This window comes from Lytechinus pictus, chromosome 1 (genome assembly GCF_037042905.1).
Source record: "Lytechinus pictus isolate F3 Inbred chromosome 1, Lp3.0, whole genome shotgun sequence".
In the NCBI taxonomy this organism is placed as follows: Eukaryota; Metazoa; Echinodermata; class Echinoidea; order Temnopleuroida; family Toxopneustidae; genus Lytechinus; species Lytechinus pictus.
The window spans coordinates 3,766,733-3,791,752 of NC_087245.1; the positions used below are offsets into that span (position 1 = coordinate 3,766,733).

Consider the following 25,020-nt stretch of genomic DNA (forward strand, 5'->3'; position numbering starts at 1 on the left):
CAAAGTTCCAATGAGGGTCTGGGCCTGCAGACTATCCTATCGCTGCGTTTGGTGATTTTTCTACATGTGGCCGGTCGGTCCCATTTGCATATGCAGTACCGCGTGGTCGTTGCGGCTGTTGAGAATCCACAATCACGAACGAAAAGCTTGCAATTATGTTGGTCCTCTTTGAATCGCCGGCAGGATATGCCATTTTTAAGGTAGATTATTTTGCATATTAGCTACAAATATTACTTTTATGTGAAATCATGTGATAGGTGCATGAAATTAATTGCGTATTGGTGATTATGAAACTATATCATTCTTGTGTCCAGTCCCATTGCCTCACATTTGTGTTGGTTGTAGGTAGATGTAATTTAGATCTGAGACTTGAGAGTGAGACGTGACACTGTAACTTGTTAAGTCATTGACATTGTAAGTACTATAACTAAGTGTAATTACACTTAACCATTGTAATTTAAGTTAGTTGTAACAGTCTAGTTGAGTCCATTCAAACAAGCTGTTAATATTTTTTTGGATAACAAAATCTGCATATTTTCCCCTGTAAATTACTGACACTATAGTATAGGCCCTACTGAAATTTGAATATCTCCGTCAATATTTCAGACGCAGTGCTTGGGGGGGGGGCACTCAGTATATAAGGCATAGTGGGTACGTGTCGCGGAGGGGACCCCAATTTTTACACTCAAATTTCTGTTCCAAGGCATAACATTTTTGTCTTAATTATTGAGAAAAACAAAGAAAGCCGCTCCAAAGCATAGCATTTTCTTATCGTGAAAAAAGAAATCCGCTCCAAAGGCAAAGCTTCGTATATTTTCCGTTACGCCGTTCCGTCTGCATTGATCTGCTACAATGAGCCGCAATTTTGGTGAAAAGCGGCCGCAGAGTGCTGTCCAACTATCGCCTCTGCGCTATTTGATGAGATTCCTTAAGTTCAAGATTTAAAAAAGTCACTGAATTCCCTACATAAAATGGCAGTCTTCGGAGTCTTGAATCAACGACTGCTAAAATAAATGCAATGGTCTGGAACTTGCCACATAGAAATGGGGGTCTCCGGAACTCCTATGACTGCGCCGATCAACCTCGCTGCTCTGAGTAGTTCAAGATGGGCATACACTGGAACGAGAAACCACAAATTTGAGGGTCTCTGGAACGGGGTAAAATAGGAATTGCTTTGGCGTTCTAAATTTGTGATGCTCTGGGGAGCGTTTCATGAAAGGACTTGTCGGACGTTTTATCCGACAAGTCCCATTTTATCCGACAGTTACTATAGTAACAGTGCAGTGCCTCTCAGCCAATCAGAATCAAGGAAAGATGTCAGATCTGAAAATGTTGATGAAATGGTCCCCTGTAATGTAAATTTAGGCTGATATTGCAGAGCGGCCGGTAAACAAACAGTCATACACTCATATATACCGTAAGTAACGGACTATAAACCGCACCCGAGTATTAACCGCACCCCCAACTTTGGACTAAAAAAAAAAAAAAAAAAAAAAAAAAAAAAATCCTTCTCACATATTTGAGGTACGAAGAAACAAAAACTCAGTTAAAGATTTCAAGGTATCCAAAGAGATTACCGGTATGCGAAAATCTGCTGTTCTTGATCAATTCATCTAAATGTTAGCAAGAAAGAAAAGTCCCGACAATATTGGCCACTTACAAGTTACACACTCACCTCACAGTCACAGTGTACACACACACAGCACTGCTGTTCTTACATTGCAAACTTAGATACGGTACCAGCAGTACATCTTATCAAATTATGATGTGTCTTTCCCAGCGTAGGAGGAAGAAACATTCACATTTCTTGCATCACAACCTCACAATCACTTTCAGAATTTGTCTAGCATTCGATGTCTTAGCATGAATTTTGGATACGGGATTACAGGAAGGTTCAAGAAACAAAGAAATTGGCATTTTTTCCAATTGTTATACGGCTTTGTGCCGTCTCTCTCGTTGCGTGGTGTACATGGTATCTTATGAAAAGCAAACGAGAAAGAAAAAATAAGCTGGCGCGAAACGGGACTTTCGCGGCCGGGAGGGGTTAAAATGAATAGCGCCAGCTTAAGTCGCACTATATAGCCACAATACAATGCAAGCTAGCTCTAGCTCTCAGCTGTGACAAAATATTACCGAGTATGCTTGGTTTCTCTTTGAACTTAGCCAGGGTACTTCGCTGCTTTGAATCGAGAATAAAGTCGAAATTAGTGTCATGAAGGTGGGTGCGTTTGTTATGGACAATATTTGATTAAGATCGATTAATAATCGCTTCCCATTACCCGCGGCTCATACCCCTCTAAATGACATTGCCCTGGGCGGCTACCCCCGGCCACTCGATGTGTTGTGAACTTGCAGACGTCTTACATGTTCGGGAGGGGTTACGGCGGGCTGGCTCAGACCCGTCACCGTGGATAAACCGCACCCCCGACTTTTGCTTCTATCTCGCCGAGAAAAAGGTGCGGTTAATAGACCGTTACTTACGGTAATCTATTGGGAAAATGGTCCTACCTTATCACTCTGTCTCTAGCTCCTATCGTCAGGCACACTCACTCATAAAGCGAAGTCCGTACCATCCTTGGGTTGTGTGTAGTACTAGTGCAGTGGTGGTGAGTGAAGATCTATATTGTATTCATATTCCCGCCGGTGGGTCATGTGATTCGCGAATGGAGTGGTGTCTGCTTAAACTACTAGTGATCCCCCCTAACACCATACTTCCCCCACCCTAAAAAAATTGGGTGACCTATTTTCTATATAACTTAATATAACTGAACATACTTAACTTAGCATAAGGTATAACTTAACATAAGGTAACACTAAACATAAAGTATACATCAACATACATTTGTTGTGTTTGTTCTTCCTCTTTTTTGTTTTCTTGATCATATCTTTTTCTTTCTTTTCTTTTTTCTTATTCTTTGATTTCTTTTTTTTTCTTTTTCTTCTTTCGTTTTTCTTTTTCTCTTCTTGATTTTTTCTTCTGTGATCTTTTTTGTTCTTTTTATCTTCTTCTGTAATCTTTTTATTTTCTTCTTTTGTGATCTTTTTCTTTTCTTTCTCTGTGATCTTTTTCTTTTTTCTGACTCTTATTTGTTCATAAACATAAATATAACAAATATATACATCAATATATATACATCATTACCAATCATAAATAATATTCTTACCTTGTCTCTGCCATGATATAAATTAATTAAATAAGATTACTGCGTGTAACTATGTACCAAGGTAAAAATGAATATGTAAAATAATAAATATATGCATGTATACATATAGGATATTGCCAACCACCTAACTTTTCTATTTTATTAATACATTAATATATATACAATAAGGGATGCGTACAAAATAAATTGGGTAATAAATTACAGGTGAAATTATGTCGTAAATTATAGGCATCCATTTTATCTTTCTTGTATTGCATTAAAGTATACTTCATATAAAAAAAAAAATTTGCCTCCGACGAAGATTCTGCTAGGATCGAAAGCTTAGGCCCCTTTTGACTTACTAATTTACTCCATTGGCTCTCATATTAGATAAGCAGCTTTCAGCAGCTTCTTTTTGCCATTCATATAAAATAAATAGATTCGCACAGTGGTAGGCAGAGACAGGTGCAAGAGAGTAGCATTGTCCCTTTATTTGAGGCAATAGAACTCCCTCGTATTAGTCTGCCATAACCAGGATTGATACTCAATTCAAGATGGACACGTTCCATGGGGGCGCTTGCATGAAAACCTTTCGTAGGATGCCTCCCAGAACGGGTCGCTTTCTTGTTTTACAAGTTGCACACCTGGCTTTGCAGATGCGAGTGTCTTCCGACATGCCGTATCGGTAGTACTGAGTGCTACCGATCCCAGCATGCCCTGCTGAAGGAGGATCATGACTAAGCCGAATGATGTAACGTCTCAGTGATTCAGGAATCACCATTACATCACTCTCGTCCTCCATTAAGATAACTCCTTCTTTATAAAGGTAGAAGAGTTCCCTGTTTGTCCACAAAAAATTTCCATTGGGCGGGAGGAGAAACAGAGTCTCTTCAACCGTCTCTTTCTTGTCAACCACTTGCAGAGGGGCTTGAGGAGTTGGTCTCGTTTCTCGTGATTCGTGATCTTGACTAAATTGTCCGAAGGTGGTTCCTCTGCCACCTCACCTGGGTCAACTATTCGGATCTGAAATGAATTGGCTTTGTTGAAGGATATATCTATGCGCATTACAGGGAATGATTCTTCAACAGCCACATTTGGGACCCTTTGTCTTTGACTTAATTTCTTTTTAAGTAGAAGCCTTCTCGACTCCTGTTCCCCTGGGGCCAGCCCTTCAATAGAGTGGCTCCAGGGATCCAGAAGGTGAAGAAGTAGATCAAATTCATGAGTATCCACAATGGGACACATTCTGAAGGTTCTACATCAGGTCCTACAATCAAGACTTATAAGCCTTCCCAATCATATCACCATGTTTTATGAATCTTCTTGTTGTATGATTGGTAGGTCTTCACCATTCATAGTTAAGATAGCATTTGGGATGCTACATGTAATATTGACATTGTGTTTTCGTAAAAAGTCAACGCCAAACAGCATCTCATCTGCTATCGGAGCTACATAAATCTTCTTGCTGAGTATTTGGGTACCCAGCTTAATGTTGATAGACCCTACCACAACGCTGTCCATTGTATGTCTCGGCCAGCCCCCTTAAGAATTACACGCATAAGGATGGGCAGCCGAGGCTGGAGGCGATTGAATAGCCTATCTGAAATAATGGTGACAGCTGCCGCAGTGTCCAAAACTGATGTAATGGGCTCTTTGCCAACTGTCATCTCATCACTCAATGTTGAAGTAGACACAATTCTACAAATGACTACTTCAACCTCTTGATCTTTAACCTCACCAAAAATGTCTGGTGGCCATGGCGGATTCCTCCAAGGGACCTCTGTTACCTCAGAGAATTTGCTTGCGAGTCTGGTGCCCTTGGGTTACCATGGTCTTGTGGCATTACATGTAGGCTGTCCTTTAATGGAATGGAGATGGTGGGGGTGGGAACCTGTGATCGTATCGGGGATTCCCCATCTCCTCCAATCCGTGTCCATGTCCCTCCTCGAAGGTGACAGCCCTCAGTTGTCTGTTCTGAGCAGACGATCTCCCCATGGGGCAGGCCCTACTGAAATTGCCTTCTTCCCCACAGTTGAAGTAGCCTGTGAAGTTTCGCTGCCGATCGGTTGGTGGAAGGACCGAAAATGGTCTTCTGCCTCCTTCTGACCGATCTGGCCTTCTATTAGAGTTATACCTCGGCCTGTCTGATGTACCCGGAGCCCGGCCAGAGGTATAATTTGGTCTGTCCGGTGGTCCCAGAGCTCGGCCAGATGTATATTTTGGTCTGTCAGCTGTGATAGGGGCACGGCCAGAGGAGTAACTCGACTGGCCTCTTGACACTGACAAAAGTTCTTTAGTACTTTGAGACAGATCCGTGATTGCAGCGACCATCAAATCCATCTTGCATTCTGGCCTCCAGAGCACTAATCCTGAGGAGACGACTCTTGTACCCTAAGGTTATTCTTATCCTCTCCTACAGATAGCTGCCTTACCTCGTTCCTCAGCCTAGGGCCATGCGTATCCATGGTCTTCTGGGTAAACTGAAACCATTTGTACTTAGTCATGGCTTCATCTAATGTCCCAGGCCGAGAAGTTAGGACAAGTCATGGCTTCATCTAATGTCCCTGGCCAAGAAGTTAGGACATGATGCCCTACATCTTTGTCTTGGGCACCCTGGCAGAACCTTGCCACTACAAGTTCTTGGAAGAAATTGTTGGGTAGGCCTGCAAAGGCCTGACATGCAAGGGTCATAAGCCTATCTGCCTATTTGATAATGTCTTCATCCCCATGTTGAAAAGCCGATTGAAATTGCATCTGAGTAACTTCCAGAGATAGCGAATCGCTTTTCCAACTTGGTAACCAAGTCAGAGAAGGCGATATTTGCATTACTCTCCGGGATGAGAGCCATGAACTTACTGGCTTCGGCCTCCAACGCGAGACACAGCTGATATTTTTTGTCTGCTTCAGACATGCTGTGTCTTTCGGTGTACAGTTGGAACTTTGTATAGAAGGCCGCCCAACTTTCCTTGCCGTCGAACGAAAAAGTCTTCGGCAAAGGGGTTGGTCTATAAAGAGGGGGCCTTCTGTTGTCATACACACTTTGTACCACAGGTCTTGAGGCCGAAGTAAGTCGGGTGACACGGGGCGGCTGATTTCTTGTTGGCAGCCCCAAGTATCCAGGACTTACTGATGGCCTTGTGGTGTTTCTATGTTAATTGCTTACTGGGCCTCCTTGTCCATCTCCTTGGGGTCCAGCGCCTTGATGCACGGGGTTGCTATCCCCATATTGCAAGTCACATGGTCCTTGGGGAGAGGTTTGCGGGGCCACAGTGTTATGATAGTGAGGCGGATATCTGCTTCCAGCCCACGATGGGCAATACCCACCATAGGAGGCAGCAGGGTTGCTGTATGGAGGAGCTGGTTGTCCAATTCCTCCACGTGGCATCATTTGCATCATCCAAAACATCACGCCATACATTTCCTCGTACTGTGCTTGCGTAAAGTGTGGAACGGCCTGTGGATAGCTATGTGGAGGTGTCTGGGTAGTTTGGTTGAACATTGCTGGTCGGCCACTCTGAGCTCTGGGAGCCTGACAATGCAAATCTACTTGGGCACGAGGACCAAATTAGAACTGGGGTCCTGGTTGGGAAGCTACCTGGGCACGAGGACCAAATTGGAACTGGGGTCCTGGTGGGGTAGCTAGTGGTGGTGTAACTTGGTGGGGACCCTGTGGTGGGAACAGGCCATCGTTCCATCCTGAAAATCCAAATTGATTAGCCCATAGGGACTTAGCCCTATCTTGTGGAGAGGCCGAAGGCTGCTGAATAGGAGTACCAACTGGCCTCCCCCCTGTGAAGAATGCATGTGCCTCCCCGGCCTGTGTCTGAGAAGGCTGGCCTACAGCACCTTGTGCCCTATGTGCGTGGGTGTGCTGTGGCCAAACCTTAAACGCCTGGCTCACGGGGGGCTGCTTCGAATGAATTAGTGGAACACTCGTAGAAGGCTTGTCTCCTTCGGAGCGCACTTCTCTACAGTTGACATTACGAGCCATTGTTGTTGGCTCATAATCAAAGGCGTAAACTAACAGTTCCGCCTTGGGTATGTGAGGATCGACAAGAATGTCTCCGACCGCCTCCCTCGCATGTAGAATGCGGTTGGCGGTGGCCATACCCACTCCGGGCAGACTCATCAATTCCTCAGATGAACAAAAGTTGATTTTGATTCTTGTTAGGTTGCTCGCCATCTTGATGTAGAGAATAAAATAAATCAGTCACCATAGTCAATTGAAAATAAATTTGGGACAAATTAAATTAAAAAATTGAACTGGAATTAACCAGAAATTGTCCTGCAGACTACTTTGTCTTGCGGATAAAATCAAAATAAATCTTGGACATAATGAACTTAAAAGAAAAAATAACAGAACTAACCTCAAAATATCCTGAGAATGTAATCAAATTAAAATCCAGAGGCTATCTTGCCTAAAAAATAAAATTCCTGTATGATTTAATTCTTAGGAGCGAAAAGAAAAAAAAAGCAAACAAACGCTCACTTGTTCGAAGAGAGATATGAAATATAAGAATAATTTCAAATAAATTCTTATTTAATTATATATGTATATGTATATATTTTTTTTTGACAAAAGTTAATATTTACAAGTAAAATAATTGTTTCAATCAAATTTGCTTTTCTCTATTCGCAAAAAGGGGAAAAGAGAAACAATTGGAACAGGGCGCTACATAAGCACTTGCCCGATTGCCCGGGGCAAGTAAAAGTTCGAGTCAGGCAAGTGTTTTGAAGTAAAGACCCAAACTACTTGCCCAAATTGGGCAAGCAAAATTATCAGTAGAATGACCAAAATTAGGGTTGATATGATATATTGACCCTAATTTGGGTCATGGCAGGCAAGATAAAATCACTTTGGAAAAAGAAATGCAATAACAAAGTAGATCAGTTCATGTCAAATGAGAGGAAAAGGTCAATGGTTTATAAAACCGCAAAACTTTCTTTTGAATAGGTAAAACTTTTTTTTCATTGCTTTTTATTCGGGCAAGTATATTCCAACTATTTGAAAATTTACTTGCCCGACTGGGCAAGTGCTTCTAAAAAGTTATGTAGCACCCTGCGGAATAATATACAATTTATTTAAATATAGGCCTATACACAATTTATTTAATTATGCAATCTATAATTTATTAATTAAATGTGAATTGATATTAAGATCAGCAGCACAGCTCACAGCATCCACTCAACAGCAGCAGCAACAAAATATTTGATATAACAGCAACAACAACAAAATATTTAATACAACAGCAGCAGCAACAACAAAATGATTAATACAAGACTGAATTTCCTGATCTGAGACGTAACCAAAAATAAATAATAAATCCCTAACAATTCAACAGCAGCAGCAGCAGCAGCAAATTTCTGGTGTTTTCTCCAAAAAACACCCAGAAATCTAATTACAAAAATATAATACAGCAAATAATACAGCATCAGCGTGGCGGTCAAAGGAGAAAAGCAAGATCAACTCACAATTGTATCATCAATAATATTCACCAACACATTCACACTGCATACGGCACTCAGCTCACTCACGTCGCAAATTCACAAACCCAATCAGTAACACAGTCAAATGCAATCAAAAATTCGTCAAAGTCAATCACACTCGGTGGCCTGGAAAGATAATTATCCTTACGAGGGAAGATTTCAATATGTTCAACTAGATATGTGTATATTTACCTAAATAAAGAAAAAAAGAAAGAAAGAAAAAAATAAAATATTGTTTGTCCCAAAAGATCTGAATTTTACTCAGTCTAGATCTAAATGAGTAGATCTAGATGTAAACAGTAGAGGCGCTTGTCCAAAAGTACTTCTACAATAATAATTGCTTCTTGTTTTATTGAACACCGTGAATAGATGAGATGTTATGGACCATGTTTTCCTACAATTATCAACATTTTATATCAAAGTTACAAAAAAAAATTTTGAAATTATTTTTCCTATTGCAGCTTCTTGATGAGAAGAAACTTCAGAAGGTTGATGATCTGTACAAATCATTTGACTCTCCAGAACAAGCAAGCAAGGTGTAAGTATAACACACTTTGCAACTTCAATTGGAAATTTACTCAAATTGTATTCCTGATATGTGAAGACAAGAAAAAACGGAAGCCTTTCCGTTTTGGTAAAGATTATCTTATCCAAATTACATGTGACTATTATTGTAACATTCAAATCTTACAAAATTATCTTGACCGTCATTAAAATCAAATTTGGCTATTAATTTATTATTGCCTTGTCTGAAGTTGTCTCGATAATGTAAATAGTTTTCTGGAGAAAATCCTTCAAAAGCTTATAGATTGAGATATATTTGGAAGCTAAGAACAAGCCAATCAAGTATTTGTGTGTTAAGTTGCTTAAAATGGATATGAGACAAGGAGTGGTTAAAAAAGTGAAGGACCCAGCTTTTTTAATTAAGACATTTTGATTGTAAGATTTACCAAGTCTTACTTTAGATAATTAAGCTTGCATCTTTCATATATGTTTTTATGAATTATTGTGATTTAAAATGTAGGCTAAATGAGTAGTCTTGATTTCTGAAAATAAAATTGTATGGGCCTTATTGATTATTTACATGTACAAACAGGGGAATGTAAATGGGTATTTGATTATTTGACTAATTTTCACTTGGATAAAATGCATAAGCTTACATGTACATACAAATAGTATGTAAGATGTTGAGAATATGTGTGAAGTAAGTCATTCTTGATTGTTTTTCATCTTAATCAGGAAATCCTGTGATGATTTATGTTATGATTTCATGTTTTGCATTTTTTATAGACTGAAGCTAAAACAGTTTGAGAAATTTCAAGACACAACTGAAGCCTTGGCAGGTAAATCTATGATGAACATTCTGGTCCTCATCATCACTTAAATAACTTAAGTAGAAATGTAAATGATTTAACTTGTACCCGCCATTTATTGGTGGTATTTTAAGTCCCATATTGTACATCAAAATTGTTGATAACAATCATTTGAATTCAAAGCTTATAATTTGTTTAAATTTTATTAAGGTTATAGGAATTAAGGTCGCACTTTGTAGATACCAGGGAAATATTGGGGAACTCATTTAACCCTAAAAAGGACTGGGCTGTTTGAGATGTATTGAGGACTGGAGGGGACCATGATTTGGCCTGCACATTCTTTACCACACAAGCCAGTTAACATAAAATATCCTAAAATAATTTTTTATTTATTAATAAAAATATGCAAAGTTATTCATGAAAAACATAATTTGCATATTTAACACCCAATTTCACTTCAAATTTTCATATTTTCCCCTCAAATGTCATCTTATTTAGAGGTCTTCACTAATTTTAAAAGGAAAAAAAAATTAGCGTATTTATTTGTGTTTGTAATTTCTTATGTATTTAGTTGTTTTTTCATCTCTTGTTTTTCATTTTTTTCAGTGGAAATTATTACAGACCATTAACCGACTAAATTAAACCCTAAATTAATTAGGCAGACCAGTTATAATGAAAAATAGTCACCCTTTGTGAATTTCACCAAGTCATGTGGCGTCGTGATGCTGTAGCCGTACATCGCAAATTTGATCTCAAAAGTTGCGTGACACTTCATATGAAAAAGTTATAACGTTTTCTGCGCTTTCTTTTTGCATTAATTTATAGAAATATCATGCAATGCATTGAGAGGGGCATCATGGCAGCCCCCCATCATGCCCCCCCCCCATGGCCCCCGTCACATAAGGTTAACGCAAGAGCATGTTTAAGTTGTCTTGTAAAGTCGTGTAAATTTATGGACAATTTTGTGGAACAGCCCCCATATATATCTGTCAATGATGCATACAGAGTAATCTATGATAAAGAGTGATTAAGATCATACTTTATTCGTCACTACCTCTGAGACAGAATAGGGGTTCCTTTTTATTCCCTGCAGATGAATAAGCATTGTCCCTGTCAGTCTGATTATCCCCCAAATGGTTTCTGCTCAATAACTTAGATGATATTGGATAGATTTAAACATTTTTTGTGTGAGTAAGGGTGTGTTCAATGTTGGTTTCCAAATTCAAACGGCACCATGAATCATGATTGAAAACATGGATATAATGAGAAACAAAGCCTGTGTTCAATGTCCTCCATTCCCGATCGTAAAAGTAAACGTCTTTCAAATCATGATTCGGAGGAAAATTTAAATGTTGAAAAGATTTTCTTTTACGCGATCACTCCCAATTTTATGACCTTGAGCATCGCAAATGCGACATTGAACACAATTGAGTTTTGAAACGTCTTTAAATTTGCTCTTGCAGTGGAAGCCTACACAAACAGGTGCCAGAACTGACCTTTCTTGGGATGGTTCAAACTGCGCACTAAAGCTGCGCTTACGGAAGCAGGAAATTTAAAGACAATCAACATTTAAACCCCTTTATATTTTGACGCTGCACCGCTGATCGTGTTTGTGATCAGTGTTTTCTAATTGAGTTTTCAATCATGATTCATGTTGCTGTTTAAATTTGAAAATCAACATTAAACACACCCAAAATGACACAAAAATGCAGATCAGGTTAAAATTCAAAGACTGCAGTGAGAGGTTGCAGCTCATTATGTATTCAAGTTGGTTTCCAGATTTATGATAACTTGAAAATTATGATAATTTTTTATGAATGTCTGGTTTTAACAAGTGAAATTGGAAGTCACACCTTTTATATTTACGTCTTAGCTATTAACACTGTTTGGTTTTAGAATATTCTTGGTCTTTCTACATTAAAAACATAATGTATAAAGTGTGATATAAATGTAAATATTTCTATTATTTTTTACTTCCAGCTGCTACCGCCCTTGTTGAAGGCAAGTTAAGCAAAGGACTGAAAAAGATATTGAAGAAAGTGGTAGCCAAAGATGCTCAAGCAGAGCTTGCTGTCGCTGATGCCAAGCTTGGAAATATTATTAAGGTAAGCTTGTCACCATAGACACTTCATTCATGTAAATTGCCCTTGCTTTCATTCAATACAGGCATTCACATGAGGGAAAATATTGCAATCATTACCATTGTACTTCAATATTCACTGAGTATTAGATGTGTAAATTAGTCAGGAATGTCCTAGGATGTGAGATAATCTTTTTTAGTTTTCATGATCATCAGTGGATAAAACAGATTTTGACAGAATTGATTTTAATGCTGATGACAAAGCATTTATAGTGTACTTGATGACCAGTGTCTCTAAATGGTATATATAAAGTTATATATTATTAGCTCTCTCAAAAATTTAATGACGTATTTGGGGAAGTTTTATTGACCTGATGATTGCTTTCAATTTGTTTCGAGATTGAATTTTGAATATACTGAGAACATTTTATGATAGCTTGATTTCATGTAGTCCTATTGATGGATATTAAGTGCAATAAAATGCTGCTAAATGCATACATCTATTAGGACATTGTATGTTTTATTCTTTCATCGACAGAACGATTTAATATTTTTATTTTCTCATTGATGTCAGGATAAACTGAGCATGAGTTGCGTCCATAACTCTTCAATCCAAGAGCTGATGAGAGGGATCAGGTCCCAGTTTGATAGTTTGGTTCCTGGTCTACCTGGAAGAGAGATGACTGCTATGACATTGGGTCTAGCTCACAGGTTAGTTTATTAGTAGGACTAAGAACTGATGAGTGAGATCAGGTCCCAGTTTGATAGTTTGGTTCCTGGTTAAAAAAATGCATACAGGTGACTGATGTGACACTCTGTCTAGCTCACATGTTAGGTTATTAGTAGGACCAAGAGAAATACATTATGTAGTTACTGAAAAAAGGACTTGGTAAGTTTAGGTATTGTATCTAAAATTGATTTGGGAAAATTCCTTCTTTTTTCATCAACATGGGGCCGTAATAGGGTGACATTACATTTGCTCCGCCGGCAATTGCTCCATCTAAGATATAGGGTTAAAGGTAAATGCTAGTTTTGGTAACGATATCAAAATGAGTTCATACAGAATCCAATGAAATGACCACCAAAGTGTCTGTTTGTATAAATAAAACGCATGTGCCAAAGGATTCTGGAAGAAATTGTGTAATTGCTGAGAAATCAGCAAATAAGCACAGGATTCGGGTAGAGCGTCGGGCCCGACGCTCAAAGCAATAATTATACACTGTCCCACGTGCGCTTATCTGTGTTGGGGAAGTTCAGTCTGAACATTTTTCAGCGTAGATTTCAAGATTTCACAAAGTTCAGTTTATGTAACTGTACCAGATCTAGATCCTCGATGATATACTGACAATTAAGCCTGGTTTTACAGACTTTCTCATGAAATCAGTGTTTACTGCAACTACTGGAATTTCTCTTTAACGTTAGGATTGCAATAGGGTTTTATGTTAGGTTTAGATTAAGGCTCAGATATGGTATAGAGTTAAATCCAGGGTTAAAGTTGGTCATTCCTTTTATGGAATTTACAGCGGAGCAATTGTTGCCGGAGCAAATGTTATGGAACCCATAATACAAAGCATAGTGATTGATCACACAGTTGATTTGTACATTTGATCTTACATAATGATCAATGTAATCAGTCATAAAAATCAGCCTTAGGACTTGTTCAAACCTAGCTGATACATCACATCATTATGAGAGCATATGATGTCTATAACGATAGCTAGGACTTGCACTCTCCTTGGGTTCAAAGTTCTGTCACCTGTGATAAAAGTCTAAATTGTTTACAGAGATACAAAAGATTGACTGTTGTGCTTCTTGCAACCAACAGATTCAAAAGGATTTGGTCCTTAAGCTCAATAAAATAATACTTGCTTGTCTATATAGTTTGGGGAACTAGGTGTATAAGACTGTTTTATGTAATGGGGGATTTCGTTTTAGATAATAGAATCCCTTTTGTATATTACCTTTCAGTTTATCAAGGTACAAGTTAAAATTCAGCCCAGACAAAGTGGACACCATGATCGTTCAAGCCATATGTAAGTATGAATGTTGCTATTGATAAGGGTCGGCATGTGACCTTACCTTAGGTTTATTTCCTGAGGATGTTTCACAAAGATTTAAGTATGACTTAAAGTCGCACTTAAATATCTAGTTACATGCAGTACAAAAGGTATGACCGCATTGGTCAGATTATGCGAAGAAGATGTGCACTACTGCGTATTAATCAATAAGATTGCGTGTTGCATATCATGTACGCATCAGCATTTGAGTGCGACCTAAGTCATACTTAAATCTTTGCAAAACACCTCTGTGGTCAATTAGCGGGAAATATAGATCCCTCCTCTTGTCTTTCAACACAAATATTGGACAATTTCTGGTCAGTGACAAAAAATGAGAAATGTACCAACCCTGCCATTATTGTAAAAGGAAATGAATGGTCAAAACCCCTTTGAGTTGTAAAGTTCACATTTTAAAAACCTTTCAATATTAAATCATATCTTGGTAGATTGTGTGACTGCATCCAATTTTATTAATTGAAATGAACATACAAATAATACATATCAACCCTCTGTTAATATAGGATAGAGCTCTCTTGAAATACATGTGAAATTTTCCCTAATATGATTCTAAATGTCTCCTTTTTCCTTCCATTCACTTAGCACTATTGGATGACTTAGACAAAGAGCTGAATAATTATGTGATGAGATGCAGAGAATGGTATGGCTGGCATTTCCCAGAGCTTGGTAAAATCATCACAGACAATCTAGCATTTGCAAAGACAGTACTACATATGGGTAAGTTATTCAAGATCACTGACTTCACTAATGAGTCTCGAGATCAAAGAAGTGATCTTTATTTTCTGTAGCTAATTTTGTCATAAGTATAATGTATACTTAAGTAAGCTTCATATGAATATTGTTTCACTGTTGCACCTATATCATCACTTCTACAAGCAGCAACAATTCACATCGAAACATTTACTGCTAAGAGGCAACCTGTATTTAGTCTCAGATTGGTCTATTTTTTATTCTGTATTTATTATTATTCTGTATTATTTATTATTGGTTTTCTTTTTATAAATAAAGCCAAATTTGCCTGTCATGATGGCATGTCACAATGATATAATGTAAAAAAAAATGTTGGAGATGTTTCATAAAGATTAATATTGATTGAAATCTGGGATTGTCTATGGGACGCCATTCATGTCCGGGTGTAAATTAAATAGACTGTGATTCCAAGTGTAGTGAGTGTCTGTAATGGCTTGGCATCTCTATTACTGTCACCACACATCCCCCTGACTAAGATTGCAAGGGTACTTTATCCTTTCCTCTGAAGGTGTGAGAACCAATGCAGCTAAAACAGACTTCTCAGAAATCCTCCCTGAGGAACTTGAAGAGCAATTAAAATTGGCTGCTGAAATCTCCATGGGAACAGAAGTATCTCAAGAAGACATCCTAAACATAAAGTACCTATGTGAACAGGTGAGAAGACTAATTATCCCCTGGAATTTCAGGAATGTTGATATTCTGTATCTTGTCCCTCAAAGGTTACATTTGCAGATAAGGGACTAAGCCTACACATAAAGATGTGTCTAGTTTTTAGAGGAGTATACTTTATTATATGAAAGCCGTTTCTGTCAATGATGCAGATAGAATGTAGTAGTATGAGATCATGCTGATTATCACAAATTCTCTTTCGTCACTACCTCTGAGACAGAAATGGAAATTGAAAGTACTCTTCTCTTATGATTTTTTTTTCTTTTAAGTTTAGCTTTTTAAACATATTCTTTGCCTTGTGACTTAACCCTTACTAGCTGGGGGGTACCAAAATATCCTGGCCTACTTGAGGTTAAATCCATTGTTACCATGTTGGAGACAGTAATTTGGTTGAGTTTTGAATTACTCCAGGACCCTGTTTGAATAAGAGTTGCGATCAATTCAGGCCAGTCATACATTTCAGTTTGATATCAACTCTTATATCTCAAGTACATGTCTGAGATTAAATGCATTCAAAGCCTCTTTCGGATGTGGCGAGACAAGGCTTAGCAAAATTTATATTGCAAGTTCAATTGGGTTTGAGGCATCAAAAGGTCGTCTGCCTCTCAATTGATATTCCTAATAAAGGTTAACATAAAATAAAGTCTGCTAAAAGTTGCAGAACTTTTGTGGACAAACTCATGGCATCATACTGAACTTATTATATATTACATGATGAGATCATTATGATGTGCATTGTTTTGTAACTTAGGACAATATGGGGGGGGGGGTCCTGTAGGATGTAATAGTCATTGATAAGCATAAATGAGGTGATCATCTTACTGAAAGTTTGCTCAACTTTGACCACATCTGGACGAGACTAAAGTTACAATTGATATGAATCAAGGTAGAGTCCCCATATGTTTGATCTGAAGAGTTATAGTCTTCTCCTGATCAAGAGTGCTAGAGATCAAATTGTTTTGAACTTGATGCAACACATTAGGGTACCTAGGCCTAGATGTAATATTTTCTGTAAGCCAATTTTGCTATTGATTGTGAAATTGGGAGTAGAAAAATATCTGAGATTATAGCTAACAGACAATGTTGCACAGGAGGCAAAAAATGCATAGATGCCCTTTGAAGCTAAGTAGCAGCCTCCCATTGTCTAACAATGAGAAAATGCTTTCTGTATTGGCAAGGGAAAAACATCTACCCAAAATCACCTTCTTTTTTTAATTATCATTTAGTTCTTTTTTTTTGTCTACATCAAGGTGATTGAGATTACTGATTACAGGACACAGCTATATGACTACCTCAAGAACAGAATGGCTGCCATTGCACCTAACCTAACAACTATGGTAGGAGAGCTTGTTGGTGCTAGGTTGATATCACATGCAGGTCAGTTGCTCCATGAGGCTTGATTTTATAAACTGCTGTTTAATTCAATTTGTCTCATTCTATTGCTTTTAAATGTAGCCCTATTCACCCCCAGGTCCTGCATGTATTAATGATGTCAATATTAAAATCATTGATTGATACACTGCTTTTTAATTAAAATATGTGGTGACGAGGAAGGGGTTCAAACACTCCTAGTGATCTTGGCCTTTATCTTTCTAAAATGTTGCATAAATTCAAAGTCATGTGCCTAATACATGTAAGTAAAATTTGAAGGGAAACACTGGAAACACAGGAAAGATGGTCAGATATTGGCTCTCACCACTGGTCTCATCCCTTTCTTTCTAATACTAGCTCAGCTTGTAATAATCTTGTGGTCCATAACTGCTTTACTAAACCCCATTTACTATTTGTAGAATTTTGGCAATATCATGTTGGTCTAGCACCACTACAGAATCAGACCGACTAGTATTAGAGAGAATAATTCTTTATTGAGCCTGTTTCATGTGTTTTTCTTTTTTCTCCAGGATCACTGATGAATCTTGCCAAGCAGCCTGCCTCTACGGTTCAGATCCTTGGTGCTGAGAAGGCCTTATTCAGAGCACTTAAGACCAAGAAAGACACACCCAAATATGGTCTTATCTATCATGCATCACTGGTTGGTCAAAGCAATCCTAAGAACAAAGGAAAGGTATGAATAATTAGCAATGTTATTACTCTTTGTTCATTGGGGTGGGGCAATTTCAATTTTGTACATCCGACACCCATTTTTTCCCACTTTCACTTTGTGAACTACTCAATTCATGATACATGTAGAGCATTTAATCTCTTCATTTGAAGCACAAAGTGGAGATGAATCATTCCAGTAAGGTTTTGGATCTAGATATTGTTAGGAATTGTTCTTGGAAATAAAATCAACTTTAATTATTGGAGTGTCACAGTACACTGCAGGCTCAGTTATAACATCCCATCTTGATGAATGGGGAGCAAGGTTTTTATCCACTTTAATGCCAACTCCACTTCATCCTTGACTGAATGAAATAATTTCAGTTTTATTGTCCTTTATGATGAAAAAACAGTGGATGCAGCATTCTTTGTGAGCTTAGTTTCAGAAATACTAACTAAGTTCGGTATGTATGTATATAGGTAGAGATAATAATAATGTAATAATAATATCGGCATATTTACCCAGGGTAGCCACTTCAGTTCCGAAAACTGTTCTCCCAGCGGGCCCTGCTATTATTATTACCCCGGCTTTACGGCTACCTTGATCGGCGCTCGAGCATTCGAGGAATTTCTTCCTACCGGGTACCCATTCACCTCACCTGGGTCGAGTGCGGCACAATGTGGATAATTTCTTGCCGAAGGAAATTACGCCATGGCTGGGATTCGAACCCATGACCCTCTGTTTCAAAGTCCGGAGACTAATCCACTGGGCCACAACGCTCCACCGCGTGACACCAGAGATATATATCGATTTCACTTCTTTTTTTTTTCAACATATAGATGTCAAGAATGTTAGCAGCCAAGACGTCATTAGCAATCAGATATGATGCTTTAGGGGATGATGCAAGCTGTGAGCTAGGATTGGAGAGCAGAGCCAAGATTGAATCAAGATTAAGAAGCCTTGAACAAGGAGAAGTAAGTTCAGTTCATTCGTCAGAGAGTAGAATGTGTGAGAATTTGTGAAAAATGATGAAAGTTGTCAATTGTAGAAAAAATTGTTTTTAGGATAGAGACACCTTTGATCATGCAAAGAAATTTGTTCATGCCGCCCATATTTAAATAAATACCCTCCCAAACTCACTGACACTAATTTGATAAAAACTATGGATTTGTACTCAAAGAAAATAATACAAATGATATACTAAACTCAAAGAACACTCTTACTGTGTATTTAGATCTATAGTTTAAAACATGTCTTATCTGAACTTTTCTTTGATTTTGTTCCATAAGCACACATAGACACATTAATGCACTGTTATACATATGAACACAGTGTTTTTGCTATTAGATTTGTTTCCTGACAATGATGGTTTTGTCATAATCCCAGAAAGCTTTTTTTGTGCCTTTTCTGCCTATGATGTGAACTGTGTACAATCATGATTTGTCTGTGATTATTCTACACAACTTCGTCACTACCTCTGAGGCAGATATGAAGGTCACATAATAAACAATTGCTCAAAAATAAATATTGGTCCATTGAATAAACATTCAGTTGATAGTAAATTTGTAGATCATGTCTATTTGAGTACCTTAATTTCAATCCCGACCCTCTCTTGGCCGTATATGCAAGTATTTGCGTATATTGTAGTTACCATTACCTTTCTTTCCCTGAGTTGTTATACCTCTGAATTCATTCTACTCCCAGGAAAGACGGATTTCAGGGACAGGGAAAGCCAAGGCCAAGTTTGAGAAATACCAGCACAAGAGTGAGGTCGTGACCTATGACCCTGGTATGGACTCCACTCTACCGTCTGTTCCTAAGAAAAGAAAGATAGAAGAACTAAATGGAGATGATGATGGAGAGGAGACCACGGCACCACCAGAAAAGAAGAAGAAAAAGAAGAAGAGGGTCTCAGAATCAGAAGAAGTTGTAAAGCAAGAATCAGAGGAGGAAATAGGTAAGGCAAACATCAAGATTAAACTCTGTACTCTTTATCAAATTCACCATATTACATTGATTCTACTTTAAGAGTACCTGCCTTGCATTGGTTATTATCCTAAGCTTGTAATGTTGTGTTTTTTTCATTCCCTTCTTGTCATCAGAAATTTCATGAAAAAGTTAATAATTTGTATCAATAAAACAATTGGCCTTTTGTTGATTTGGGGGAGGGGGGGGGGCTCTCCGGTTCAAGGCATGAATGTGAAAGCCAGACAGAAACAATATTTTGATTGAGAATTTAGAACTGTGCATATGAATCATTTCAACTTGAGATATTAGCTTTAGAATATCTTGTTACATACCAAAAGTTGTTATAAATGAATTTCTCATTTGATTCATGTTCATTCATGGCAAGAATGAAAAATGACAATCCTGTAATCTAATTAATCTCATTCATGATATTCATCTCGCCTGCATAGCAGAGCGAGAATATAGGCGCCGCTTTTCCTACTGCGACAAGGCCTCATCAACATTGAAATCTTAACCAAGATTAAGATTTTGAAATGTCATCAGAACTTAGAAGTACATGGACCTAGTTCATGAAACTTGGACATAAGGTTAAGCAAGTATTACTGAACATCTTGCTTGAGTTTCAGGTCACATGACTAAGATCAAAGGTCATTTAGGGTCAATGAACATGGTATTTTATTATCATACGAATGGTGTTTTTTATTTATTATTCAATAGTTAATTTTAAAGTCAGCTATGTTGAATCATGTGATGCAGGTGAGAGTGCCAGAAGCATTCCATTTGTTTGAAATTATATCTGCAGTTATTTATGATTGTCTGTTACATCATCTTGGTATTATTCACTCTTTTCAGTTCCTGAACCATCATCAGAGAAGAAGAAAAAGAAAAAGAAACATCAAGAAGTGAAAGAAGAGCCAGAAGAAGAAGAAGTAGTTGAACCAGAGATAAAGAAGAAAAAGAAGAAGAAACATCAGGAAGTGAAAGTAGAACCAGAAGAAGAAGTTATTGAACCAGAAACAGTAAGTACACATTGACCCATATATGTTTTTAGTTGTTAATTTCTGCTTACACAACACTTTATTTACTTGACTAAGTTTGAAATAAATAATTAACAGAGGATTCTCACATAGATTTTGACTGGTTAGTTTGGTGAAACTTGTGAGAGGCCATTTTTAATGTTGACATCTCATGGGCCAAAGCTTTACCTAATATAGTTTACAACACTTTAGACAGGCTTTCAGCCACTTCAAATTAATTCTTAATTGTCTTAATTTTTATTCTTTGTGAAGGACACAGTTAATTTTACACTATATAGTTCATATACATCATTGTCATTACGATTAGTGCAAATTCAGTAAGGTGAATACTGTTATCATAATTTTCCTAAAGGCAAATATATTAGGACCTCAGAAATCTGTTCAACTTGGGAAAAGTTCAAATTAGAAGAGGTATAAACCTTGTTTTGCATAATCTGGTTGAATCCTTAGACTGGCAAATATTCAACTTGTGCAATATAATATATATGGTTTAATGGAAAGTAAATGCTCCATGCACCAACAGTCTGCTATAGTGCTCTTCTTTAACCCTAACTAGGCCGGGCTTTTTGGGCTGTTCTATGGCGGGGGGGGGGTTGATTCAACCCCCCCTGAGATCTCGGCCGCCAATCGCGCGAGCGCCGCAAAAATTTGCACGCTGGTAGTGTGCGATGTAATCTACAAGGCTGCATAGTAAAATTTTCCAAAATAATGAGATTTTATTTTATATGAATTAATTATGCTAATTTATGCATAAATCATACTTTTTGCTCTAATTCACTAAATAAAGCTCCTAGAATGCTAATTTTTGGTAAAAATATTATTTGTAGCATCCTTAACGATGGCAATTGAAAAAAACTTCGGTTAGGAAATCAATTTCTTATGTATTTTATTGTTTTATGAATTTCTTATGTATTTCTTTGTTTTTCAACCTTTTGTTTTTCTTTGTTTTTTTCACCAGATTTATTGCACAATCTTTTTGAAGCATAATTATGCTAAAATCAATTGCTTTCAGCTGTTTAAAGTAAAAATAATCATATCTTAATGAATAAGATGAGAAAACTCAATTTGCATTGACTTTGTACACAAAATCACGTTTTGGAACAATTTTTGGTCTGTCATGCACTGATGCACTTACAAAATGTTGCGTAATTTCGGAACCGCATACCCGGGCGTCGTAAATTTGGTCTCAAAAGATGCGCAAGACTTAAAAGTATAAACTCCGCGAATGGCGTGGTCAAAAAAATCCGCGCGGCGGAACGATCGCAGAAAATGTTGAGGGGGATAATTCAACCCCCCCCCCCCCCCGGCCATTTTAGGGTTAACTTGAAATTGTATATTCTTATCATTTATCAACTCTGAAACATGATTATTAAAGTATTATCGTATAATCCAATTTCCTTTTACTTTAACTTCCTGCAGCCGAGTTCAGAAAAGAAGAAAAAGAAGAAGAAAAGGAAAAGTGTAGCAGAAGACGACTGAAAGCTGAATGATAAAATTCAGAATTTTTATTGGAGGTCCTATCATATTCTTTGAGCACTTTCATTCTGTAATTATCAACATATATGGACAGCATAAATGTGGCCAGCTTTTTTTTTTCAAAGCTTCAAATATGACCAGACACAGTTACAATGCTCTGTATGTAATTCTTCATGAAAAGTGTAATTTCTACACAAAAATTGATTGTTTCATCATTTTAGGTTAATGCATATTAGTTTTATGAAACTGCTTCTGCACTTTAACCTTGATTCCATCGCAAAGAATGCAATTCAATGTATCTGGGCCCTGTTTCATAAACCATGTAGAACTTAAATCATGTAATTTGATTGGCCAAGAGAAAATTTGTTGTAGATTATCGCATTTGTAATTTCAAATTTCATGAAACATGGCCCACTTATGCTGCATTGTCAAGTGTTGATTACAGATTACTGTCTTTTAAGATGTCTGTCTGGAGTCATCAATTTGGAGCTTTAACAGCTGTTTGTGTTTTGAGGCTTGAAGCAGCTTGAGCATAGTTTAAATGTAAGCAAGTTAATACCAATTATGTATCAATCAGCAGCAAAACAAAACAGTAGGTTCCCGGAGGCCACTGTTTCCACAGCCATATGTCAAAGATATTTTCAGTATTCACTAAATTATGTTATGATTCTGGTATGATTTTATGTGTAGTGGTGGCCAGAGGGCATGGAGACAAATGGAAATTTTTTAAGCTTCCAGTTAACTCAGTTTGCCAAAGGTAAATAAATGTATTTAAAAACTTTTATCAAGTTCAAATGCCCAAGTGCTTCTTAGAATATTTGTACATATTTCATTGTTTATTTCTTCTCTTTTTAGTAAAAAAAAGCAAAGAATTCCCATCTTATCTTTATTTTATTTAAAATATGCTTGTTCAGTCCTTCAGTGTAAAAGGTTGAATTTCCTTGCTTTGATATATTGTGATGAACAACCAGTAGAATTCAACACAACCTTATAATCCTGTAGGAACAATTGATCAGACAGACCAGGTAAATTGACTTACAATGCTGGATTTCTTCTTTAATCTTGGCAACATTGTAATTACCAGTAAATGATATGTCATTTTATGATTATACAGTAGTTGAAATTCTTATGACATACAATTAACTTTGTAACATCCATCATTTATATATTTTATATTATAACATGGTATAATGATTTCCTTCTTAAATGAAAATGGCAAAGAAAGTTTGATTTGTCTTAAATCTAGCAAGATTACTTTTATTCAGTTGATCATGATAAATGCTTTCACTTTAACCAGGATTATCCTTCAATTTATTTCATCTTTTATAATCAATATGAACTTGATGTAGTTGAGTTTCATTACACCAGCACTATAAATAGTACGTAGGCATACTATAATGATTAAATCCTCCAAATATTTTCTGTTCCTCTGTCGTCACAATGGAGGGAGCAAACAAAATGTAAGTTCCTGATTTCGTTATTGATTTTACAAACTGGTACAAATACAATTTAAAGATGACCGTGTTCAAAGTTTTGGTAATTTTCTGATGCTCCTAATTTTGCACTTTGGAAGAAACCAGAGCAACTATTTATACCAATTTAAAGCATACATTCTATCCTTTCATGAAATGCAAAATATTGTCCACAATTTGAATATATTCTTCTATTTAATATTTGAAATGAGGCGCCAAGATTCATTTCAGAAACTGCTAAAAGAAATTATGAAAAACGGGGTTTAGGTCACTTTGTAAAATCATGTGTATCATGTGCAGTATTTTCAGCTGCACAAACTACGGTTTGTCCTAGTTCGTAAAATCATTAAATGCATACGTGCAGCATACGCGCAATATCTAAGTTGGGTTATTGACCTCTGTGCGCCATTCAGGAGACTGCTTCGGTACAGAAAGAATGGGTTGTTCCACTTCGTAAAATCAAAGGAGGGGTATTTGTCGTTTCGTGCAAAATTGAAATTGCTCTCGATGTTTTTATAATACGACTTTGGATCTGAAATTTTGTCATTCTGGAGAGTTTATGACAGGCTTTCAGAATATGCAAAAAACTCATTTAAAAAAAATTTGACCAAATATTCGGTTTATGCCGGTTCATAAAATCACTGACGTTTTACCATCATAATTGGTGTGGTAAACCAAAGAATGTCTTTTTATTGATATCCTGTAAAATAAGGTGAATATGCATATAACAATATCCATATGGCGTACAATGGTTCATCTTATAAAGAGTTTTGATGGATTAAAATCAAACTATAATTGTGATTGCTATAAGTCCTTTTAACTATGTCAATTTAGATCAATCGCAATTTTAGTTTGATTTGTATTTATCAAAACTAAAGATAGTCAGGCCCCAGTTGTACTATTTTTACATTATAGTTTATGGAAATTAAAGGATTTTTTTACTTGATACTAAAGGACAATGCAATGAGAAGCTGTGCATTTTCATCCCATTTTACTATTTTCTTAGTGACAAAGAATGCTCATTATTTTGGATAAGTGAGTATGATTATTGCTCACCTGAGGAAAAGGGACTTGTTGTACTGATAACTGTTTACTAATAATCAATTTATTCAACCATGTAATGTGTTTTCCACATTCCCCATTCATTGTCTCATTTTGAAGAAAAGAGAAGGAAGTTTTATGATTGATCGCTTCCTTGTACATTACATTGAATCTGGAATTATGTTTTTATTAAAATCATATCTTTGTATAAAGCATTCATGAAGGATTCGTGTCTATTATTGGATCTTGATGTTGTACTAAATACATATATGCAGCCACAGGGCTATTGTTATGTTGTCGTTGGATCTAATGCTCTTTTATTTTCAACCAGCATAAAATAAACGAAGCAATACAAAGCATGTACAGTTCATATATACATTTATTGAAGATTATAAATAAGTTGATGATGATGACAAATAATACACGAGTAAGTCTGATGGTGACTACTTTGAAGATGAAGATAAATTC

General features: G+C 37.0%; 1 protein-coding gene and 2 non-coding genes across 3 annotated transcripts; all 3 read left to right on the forward strand.

The window, feature by feature from the left end:
- Positions 1-70: 70 nt before the first annotated feature.
- On the forward strand, positions 71-24,767 carry LOC129254272 (nucleolar protein 58-like). Its single transcript, XM_064107146.1, has 14 exons — positions 71-200; positions 9,092-9,168; positions 9,921-9,973; positions 11,924-12,048; positions 12,598-12,734; positions 13,992-14,056; positions 14,681-14,815; positions 15,357-15,502; positions 16,768-16,894; positions 17,419-17,582; positions 18,398-18,532; positions 19,263-19,515; positions 20,379-20,545; positions 21,983-24,767. The coding sequence occupies exons 1-14, from the start codon at positions 156-158 to the stop codon at positions 22,040-22,042; spliced, it is 1,689 nt and encodes a 562-aa protein (XP_063963216.1). The 5' UTR covers positions 71-155; the 3' UTR covers positions 22,043-24,767.
- LOC129268035 (small nucleolar RNA SNORD70) lies at positions 10,923-11,014 on the forward strand. The gene has a single exon (XR_008585225.1). It is a non-coding gene; the product is annotated as a small nucleolar RNA SNORD70 (small nucleolar RNA).
- On the forward strand, positions 15,648-15,744 carry LOC129268015 (small nucleolar RNA SNORD70). Its single transcript, XR_008585222.2, has one exon. It is a non-coding gene; the product is annotated as a small nucleolar RNA SNORD70 (small nucleolar RNA).
- Positions 24,768-25,020: the final 253 nt, after the last annotated feature.